This window comes from Callorhinus ursinus, unplaced genomic scaffold (genome assembly GCF_003265705.2).
Source record: "Callorhinus ursinus isolate GAN/ISIS: 27379988/994484 unplaced genomic scaffold, GSC_fseal_2.0 scaffold1, whole genome shotgun sequence".
Lineage (NCBI taxonomy): Eukaryota > Metazoa > Chordata > Mammalia > Carnivora > Otariidae > Callorhinus > Callorhinus ursinus.
In genome coordinates this window covers 38,523,477-38,532,929 of record NW_027397063.1, presented here as the reverse complement: position 1 = coordinate 38,532,929, position 9,453 = coordinate 38,523,477, and the positions used below count along the sequence as shown (strand labels likewise).

Here is a 9,453-nt window from a genome sequence, read left to right as displayed (position 1 = left end):
ACACATTGATCTCTGAACACAAAGTGGGAATAATTCCGTTCAAGCCATACTATTTAAGTGCTTACTGTGCTTAAGGCACATTAGATATTTTAATGAGTGAAGGAGTTTATTTCCATGATAATTGTCTCTTAGAGATATATGTTATTTAACTTGAAGAAAATATGGAATCTGTCTACCAAAATGTCTATGACATATGATTCAGTAATCTGTATTTTCAGAAAGTAAAAAGATGATCAGAAGGGTAGTTCCCAGATTATTTAAAAGTAATTTTAAAAAGTGACATTCTTTACTTTTGGAGGGCACACAGAGGATTAGTTATCATGACCTATTTCCATGTTTCTAACCGTAAGTCTATCATGGTTTTCATATTTACATTTTTTTTGTTATTTTCTACATTCATTTCAAATGAATTTCTTCATGGAACTTTAAAAACCACACAAAATGTCTAGAGCCTTATACTATGTGAAATTAGGCACAAACCAAGTTCGTTTTCACTGAGAAGAAACCCACTCAAAAAGTTCTTTATTCTTTTTTCTATCAAAATTCCTTCTTTAAAGTGACTTTCAGCTGGTTACTTTTATTAGAAAACTATCATATACAAGCCTCGGCCTGCCTGAGTTGATGACCATGTTGAATAAATGTAATTTTTATTTTCATTTGTTGAATCATTACTGTTGACTATTGAATGGAATCGGTTTTTGAGTAACCTTTACATTTTATTGCTTTTGCACCCTAGTTTAAAACCAAAGCTTAATTTTTTAAAAGTCCAATAAAATGTATTTTTTGATATTTCCACCATAACTTTATAAGCAATTCCTCTCCTCTACCCTATAATAACCACCTCCTGCATTTTTATGATTTAGTTTAACATTATTATTGTAAATTTTTACTGGGTGAGCCCATCAATGTCCTTGGCAGCAAGATTTCATTACAAGAAATCCAGAAGCCGAGCCTGTAGTTGATTGCAACAATTATAAAATTTCTCTGGATTGAGTTCAGAGCCTTACCCTGACATTATGAATGGAACAGAGTCATACCTCCTTTATCAGCTTTTCCAAAATACACCATTGGTTTGAGTCCTATATGCCGTTGCTTAAACAGACATCTATTTTTTTATTCAATGGTTTTGCATTATAAATATTCCATTTGATTAACATCTGGCTTTGATGGCATCCAGCCAAAATAATTAGAGATACCTGTAGTAAAAATGTGATACTTTAGGAAAATCATTAATGTATTTGCATTTCTTCAAAAACTCTGAATGAATTCGTTCTAGACAGGATGTGGTCCCATGGCATTAGCGGTAGGGCCACATGCTATGCTTTTCTTTTTGTTCAAGTACACCTTGAGCGAGAATGTAAAAATCTGAGGAATCTTGACTATTCATTCTTCAAATTACTAAATAAAATGACATAGACTATGAAAAGCCATTGTACTATTGAATATCAGGAAATACTGAGTTGGGTGTCCAAAAGTCACACTTAAGAACAGGCAATGGTAATAAGCATAGGATGGCTATGAATACTATGAGAAGGGTGTTTTTTCTTTTTCCAATCAAAGTTCTCAAAAGTTAATGATGTACTCTATATTTTAATTGCTTCGACTAAGAGATCAATTAAGGAGTAAGAAGTATTGGCGTACTGTTGGTTTTTAATTGAGGATATGTTCAATATTGTATATGAATAAAACTGCATTTGTTATATCTTGCTCTGTTTCATACATCCTAGACTGTCGTTAGGAAAATTTAGTACATGTCACTTCAGTCATCTGAAAGGAATCATTTCTCATTTCAGCTCATAACATAAAACTATAAAGTATCAGCCAGGAAAAAAAAAAACAACCAACAAAATCTTGGCCCAATTAAGAGAAATTTGATAATGGTAGAAAAGCACATAAAGACATGACTGGGAGATGATAAGATTATTTTAATTTTCCCATTTGCATTGGAATTATTTATTTTACAAATCTCCAGATCTTTTATTACTTAAAACCCTCTGCTGAATCATGAAAAGAAGCTTAAGTTAGCAATTTTCCTCTGCAAAATCTAGCTGCTAGCATCTGGTGAACACTTGGATACCTAGTCAGGTCCTATGGAAATAATTATTTTAAGACTCTATTCAACATGCCTGGGCTTAAAAATCAGCTAGAATCACACTCTGCACATGTATTCTACCCTGGAGGATTTTAAAGCCTGGCATTAGCGATGGCTTCCAGGCTTTCTGCAGCAGTGAAGACGGGGATGGGACATGGGACATGCAGGCAGGCTGGATACCCCAGTGTCTGTCAATGGCCCCTGTGCTCCGGGACAGGGACTTCCATCTGCAGTTGGTCTGTGGACCACCCAGGGCTGGGCCACTGCACCACCCGCCATTGCTTCTCACACTTACATTTATTTTATTTTACTGTTTTTAATTAATTTTTTTTAAAGATTTTATTTATTTGACAGAGAGAGACACAGCGAGAGAGGGAACACAAGCAGGGGGAGTGGGAGAGGGAGAAGCAGGCTTCCTGTGGAGCAGGGACCCTGATGCGGGGCTCGATCCCAGGACCCTGGGACCATCACCCCAGCCGGGGGCAGACGCTTAACGACTGAGCCACCCAGGCGCCCCTCACACTTACATTTAGACTTGGTTGGCCTGTGGAATCAAGAACCAGTGTCCTTGCTTGTGCCTTCTTGTGGGCACGCCTGCAGCTGGTTTTTGTCTCTTCACCAGATGTTGCTTCACTTCCAGAACAGCTTCTGAGGTAGAAAAAAGAGGATACTTTTACTCAATTGGAAGACAACAAGAAGCTGAGTTGTTATCAAAGTATACTGTTTTGGGGTCAAAGGAGAAATTATATACTAGGAATGTATAAATACATACTTCAATAAAAAATGCTATTATTTACCAAAATGTAAGTGCACATTTAGAAGATATTAGAGATTCTTGTATAGTGATTAGGAGAGAATAATTTTTTGTGTTTCTGTGTATGCAAATACATACTTATTTATTTTAATACATATACTATATAGAGTCTTTGTCCAGATAAACAATCTATTGTCTATCTTTATTGCTTTTCATGGTTATATTATGTGTTAAGTTCTCATTCATTTAATTCCCATTAATACAGATTTGAGATAATTTAGAGAGGATTGGCATTTGTTACAGAGGAAGCAAATTTATGAGGAAGTAATACCTAAGGGAGAAAAGTTAGATTTATTTAAGAAAAGTAAATTTTTCCAGCAACGTGTTTCTATCTAATTTGCATACAACAGTATTTGAGTTAGAAATTGTTCTTTGTTATTTATCAAGTCAGATCTGATAGAACTGTAATTTGGCAACATTTTCAAGTTTTCATTTGAGTTTTTGCTGTAATTTAATTACTTAAATATACTTTATAAATCATCTGTAATTTAGACTTTTTACAAATCATATGGGACTTCTCTCCATGTGAACTCAATTTTCAGAAATTTAACTGTGTTTTGGATAATAGATACTCTCTAACTTATTTTGGTATGTTTTGTAGATACTTATTTAGGAAACATTCTCTACATTTGTTGCTCAAAAAAGACTTAAACAAGAACAACTTCAGACATTTAAATAAAAAGATTTGAAAGCCCATGATTGGTTGGTTAAGAAGTAAGTGCAGAATTGGGTATACAATTTAGAATTTCTGCAATGTGATATAAGTGATATATTCTAGAGTGGTAATATTCAGTAAAACTTTGTGTGGTAATGGAAATGTTACATATCTCACTATTCACATAGTGAGTGGCCACATATGACTATTGAGTTCTTGAAAGGTGGCTAGTGTGAGTGAGGAACTGAGTTTTTAGTTTTATTTCACTTTAATAAATTTCAATTGAAATATCTACTTGTGGCTAATGGAGAGGAGAGATCTAGAGTTTTTCTGTATTCTGTATTTAACATGAAATGAAGAAGTACTTGGAAGTCTTCTAGCTGCTGAATGTCTATGAAACACAAGTGTCCCCAAAACACAAAGCTGGGGCTCTGACACATGTATACAGGCCTGATCGCTGGATGCACCGATACTCTGAACTTTGGCTCAACTCGTGGATATTCAGACATAAGTTTGGATTCACTATAGGTGATTTGAGAACACTTTGTCTCTAGAAAGCCGTGGGATCTCAAATGATCTCTGATAATAACATTCAATGATGGTAAATGGACTCAAGGGCTTGACTTTTCCAGTTCGTTGCCTGTACAGTGTGACTGGCAGTTAACAAAGACAGATGTGAAGGAGATACTGCACAAACAGCTGCCTCCATGAAAAAGAAACTCTTTAGATTCAGACTGGACAGGAGAAACAGGCTGGTAAATACTTTTGTGCCTTTGCCCAAATTATTCCTCAATAAATATTCATGGAGCACTGCTATGTGCAAGACACAATGCATAAATGTTGAAAAATAATAGAGCCCTCTGCCCTCACAGTGGTTAACTGTATTAGACAATAAGATTTTTTTCCAATGTCTTCTTCCAAAATTCATTTTTTCCTGGATATGGTGAAAATAAAATAGGAGAAAGATACACAGGATGGACAGAAATGCTGAGGATCACTATCATGTGCGTGTCATTACATCTTATTCCTTTTACATCTCTCTGCAGTTTTCACAGTTCCGCACCCAAATAGATGACAAAACCGGTTTTTGAAATGCAACTCTGGAAGCAGTGAAAATAAAAGAAAAGACCCCAGTGACATCTTTAGAACATGAGATGAGTATCATCATTTAGCATTTACTGAGAGTTTACAACATGTTTAAAATGAGTTCTTTCCTCTCTAGTAGCCAGAAGAATGTCCTTTAAAACAATTACTACTTTTTTGTTGCTGTTACGGGATGATGCTTTTTTTCTTTGCCAATTAAAACACTGTAAGAGAGAGTGCTACCATCACCACTTAAAAATAAATCAAATTATTCAATATTCAAACATGATTGCAAGACCTGAAAAGAACTATCAACTACATCGGCCAAAAGTAGCTCATTGTATTTTAGTTCATTTTGGAAGAGTGAGCCAGAAATGTGGCAAAGTACTAAGCATGAACTATTTAGTTAGACTTCTTCTTCTTTTTTGCCTCCACACAGCAACCTGCATAATTAAATGTACGGTTCAACCTGCATATTTAGATGAATTTTCAAATGTCACTGATGGCAATTTAAGGATGAAAAGGATTAAGAAATAAATTAAGTGAATTCAGCTACAATACATAGTACTTAAAGTATCTAAAGACCTTAAAGTCATTTCTCCAAATATATCATTTGATAATGTCCTTGACTTTGTAGACAGACACTTTGAAAATAATTTTAAAAAATCAATTATAAAGCAATGGAAAATGTCACAAGGAAAAAAGAGGTAAAGTTATATAAATACTTAAAAACCAGGTGCATGTAAAAACATTATGAACAAAATTAAAAGGTAAAGAGGAGTTTGCTTTATTGTTTAAACACTTTTATACCCTATCAAGGGTTTGAAAACATCGCCACAAATTCTTTGATCCTCCTCTGTGTTCCCTCCCATCGAGTCTGGGAGGACTGGTGACTGCTTTGACCAAGAGGGCACAGTGGTGATGTCACTATGTGACCTATGAGCTTGGCTCACACAAGGCCACAAAGTGGCTGCCTTGTTTCTAAGATTGGATTTGGATTCCGGGCCTCTAAGGAAGATGTGCGGCACCCCTGAGACCACTGTGTAGGAGCCGCCACACCTTGGGGCTCGTTGGCACTGCCGGTGGAACTCCGTCTTCCTTCTACCCTCGCCAGGTCTCTGAACATGTGAGTCAAGCCGTTTGGGACCCGTTAGAGCAGCCGATTTGCCAGATGAGTAAGCAATAAGAGCAGAAAAAGCAACCAGCTGGGACCCATATAATTATGAGATAAAAATAAAATGTTTGTTGTTTGAAGCCACCACATGTTGATGTGGCTTTTTATGCAGCAAGAGGTAACCAGAGCCTAACCTCTGGTATGTATGATATGTTTACAATGAAAATTTAAAAATTAAATGTGAAATACACTCTGGGAAGTTATTTGCAAAAATTGATAAAGACAGTGTTTTTTTGTTTTTTTTTTTTAAAGACAGTCTTAGTATTCTTCTTATATAAAGAGCTCTTACAAATCTCCGAGAAAAAAAACAGCAACACTGTGTAGGAAGGTGGACAATTAAGTGAACATAAAATTCACAAAAGAAAAATAAAAAGGCTACGAAACATGTAAAAAATATCCAATCTCATTAGTAAGTAAAGGAAATGTAAATTAACCAATAGAGTTAAAATTTGGTTATCAAATTGGCAAAGATAAAAAATTATATTTCATGTTGGTTTGAGTGAAGTGGCAGTTTAAATGGCACAAGTTTTCTGGAAAATAAATTGATATTACATGAATAGAGTTTTAAGAATAGCCTATTCTTAGATACTGCTAGGAATCTCGGAATTCAGGTGAGAAAGCAATCAGAAATGAAGTAAAATAACATATAAAATGTTTATCACAGTTTATGGGAGCAAAAATATAGAAACAAGCTAAAGGTCAATCAGTACCATTAAATAAACCATGTATTTTATATTACAGAATATTATTTTATTATTTAGAATGAAATTTCAAAGATATTTTGTTAATTCTGATCTAGGGACACCATATTAGAGTAGAAAAATACCAGGGCTTTAAGTCATATAGACCAAGCTTTGAATCCTGGATTTGCCATTTACTTTTGCTGGATATTTGGAAATTTGATTTATCTCTCTCTGAGTTTCAGTTTTCATATAAGAAAAATGGGGCTAAGTAACTATACCATGGGCAGTAGTGATAATTAAAAGAGATTACGTATGTAAAAATAAGCAAAATATTTTCTCAATAAGTATTGTTCCTTTTCTTACAATCCAAGGACACCATCTGAGCTCCATAGCCAAATTCACATCATTTCCAAATTCACTAACATTTCTTCCACTCTGGGTCCCTCCATATATCCCTTTCCACCATAGTCCAGTCTTTATATCTTAGAGAGATCTCAAAAACAAAAGCAAACACGAACGCTGTCAATTTTCTTGCTTACCATTCTTCAGTGGTTCCAATTGCATTAAAAACATATCTACTCTTGCCCCACTCTCCACACAGCAGATGGGGTGAATGTTGGAAAAGTAAATCAGATCATGCTATTCTCCTGCTTACCACCCCACCCCCTTGCACCCGAATGCTCCACATAGTGCTTAGGACAGACCTAAACTTTTCTGGCTTGCATGCCCCATATGATTCCTACTTTACCTACCTCCCGATTTTACCCCTTCTCCCCCTTGTCCCTTATTCTCCAGCCACACTGGCCTTTTCCTTATGGAAAACATTCTACTGGGCCTCACCTTCAGGCCTTTGCTGTTCTTCTCTCTGGAATGCTCTTCCCCCAGAACCATGCATAGCTGGGCCTTTTGCCACTTAAATCTGAATGTGAATATCGTTTCCTTAGAGAGGTTTCTCTTCACCATTCAATCTGAAGTCAACTACTCATCTTCATGTATCTCTAATCTAATCCTCTTTAAGTTGCACAGTAGCAGTTATATCTTCCTTGCTTAATTATACATTTTTACTCATTTATAATCTGCCTCAACACCAATGTTTCCTCTCTCCCCACCCCACCTTGAGAGCAGGGAACTTGTTTGTTTTGTTCACTGTAACATCCCTTGCAATGACAGGTAGGACTGGCACATGGTGGGTGTTCCACAAATATTTGCTGGATGCATTGGAAATACTTCTTATACTTCTGAAACATAGCTTAGCAGTGCAAAAGAACCAGCACTTGACATCATTAAAAAAAATCCCAGAAATTTTAAATTATATGGGCATTTTTTAAAGCTTTGAAGGTTCTGATTAAAGTTAAGTACATTGCTTCAATTTTTTTTTTTTTTTAGAGATTTTACTTATTTGACAGAGAGAGGCACAGCGAGAGATGGAACACAAGCAGTGGGAGTAGGAGAGGGAGAAGCAGGCTTCCCGCGGAGCAGGGAGCCCAACACTGGGCTTGATCCGATCATGACCTAAGCCGAAGGCAGACGCTTAAAGACTGAGCCACCCAGGTGCCCCACATTGCTTCAATTTTGAAAAAAGAAAAAACCACAAACAAAATCATAACAGCATAAAATTATTTCGGGAGTGTGATGAGAGCTCCCTTGTCAAATCAGATACTTTTAAAACCCTACCGCCACTCAACAGGCTCCTTGCTTTGAAATGAAGGATATGCACCTCCCACCAATATTTTTACTGCTGGAGAGCATGTGATTTATTTACTGGATAGGGAACAAGTCTTAGTAAAATATTCCCTTTCAGCACTGAAAGTGTTGAAAACAGTTGTTTTTTTTATAAGCCTCTAGAATGCAGAGATGTCATAAGTACCCCGTTAGGCGGATGGAAGTGTTCCTCTTGTCACTCATTCTGGGGATTTCAGGCCCTCAGTAGTTGGACCTCAATGTCCAGGGATGATCACAAGATTCTACAGTTAAGAGATGAATTTCTATAAAATCCATGAGAAAAATCTGAATTGCTATTTTTGGATATGCCATACCATTGCAGAAATTATATAACATTCAGAGACACTCAGGCGCAAGTTTGGGTAAGTGTTTCAACATAGTCTGTCCTTGCCAGTTTTAAATTTCCTGCACAAAGCAGGCTGGCCACATTCTTATGATTCTTGAAGAGAAAGGAAATACATGTTTATTAAACATGTCTTTTGGGCCAGGCCTGCTAATTGTGTTATCTGTATGGTTTCATTTAATCCTTATAACTGTGCAACAAATGAGTAAAGGCAATGAGAAGACAGATCCTATTCTTTCGTACAAGGTGGAAGAAGGTCAGTGAATCAGGAATCAGCAAGATGAAGGAACTGCCTATTCTTATCCCACTGACCTTACCCCAGGGTTTAGTTACAAATTTTTCAACCTGTGTTTTACTTTACTGATTCAGGCAGTTGTCTGGAGCATGGTAAATGTTCATCGATTAAGAATGCTATTAAATTGGGCATCTGAGTTGCTTAAAACTGTGCATCTGAATTATTTAAAGGTGCCAGGATTTAGAAAAAGACAATTGGGTGAGGCAATTTGAGGTTTCTGGAAGCTATTTTTCCCTCCCTGTCTTTTTTTAATTTAAAATCAATTTAATTAACATAGAGTGTCTTAGTTTCAGGGGTAGAGTGTAGTGATTCATCAATTGCATACAACACCCAGTGCTCATTCCAACAAGTGCCCTCCTTAATGCCCGTCACCCAGTTAGCTTATCCCTGTACCCACCTCCGCTCCAGCAACCCTCAGTTTGTTTCCCATAGTGAAGAGTCTCTTATGGTTTGTCTCCCTCTCTGATTTCATCTGGAAGCTATTTTTATCTTCTCATAGAGTAGTGGGTCTGATTTGGTTTCATTAATAATGTTTGGAGAACTGGAGGGTATAAGGGCCCATTTCCCTTTCTCCCCTGAGTCCGAAGGAACG

The 9,453-nt window shown here is 36.4% G+C and overlaps 1 protein-coding gene across 12 annotated transcripts in view; it reads right to left on the bottom strand.

Annotated features, from left to right (window-relative positions):
* COL8A1 (collagen type VIII alpha 1 chain) overlaps positions 1–9,453 on the bottom strand; it is a 163,145-nt gene that overhangs the window by 55,407 nt on the left and 98,285 nt on the right. For all 12 annotated transcript variants that reach the window (XM_073892556.1, XM_025868590.2, XM_073892562.1 and 9 more), the window contains one exon: positions 2,620–2,740. Coding sequence is in view for 4 of the 12 variants with exons in the window: in XM_025868598.2 (XP_025724383.2) it covers positions 2,620–2,740 (121 nt within the window). In the remaining 8 variants the exon portion in view is untranslated. The remainder of the gene's footprint in view (positions 1–2,619; positions 2,741–9,453) is intronic.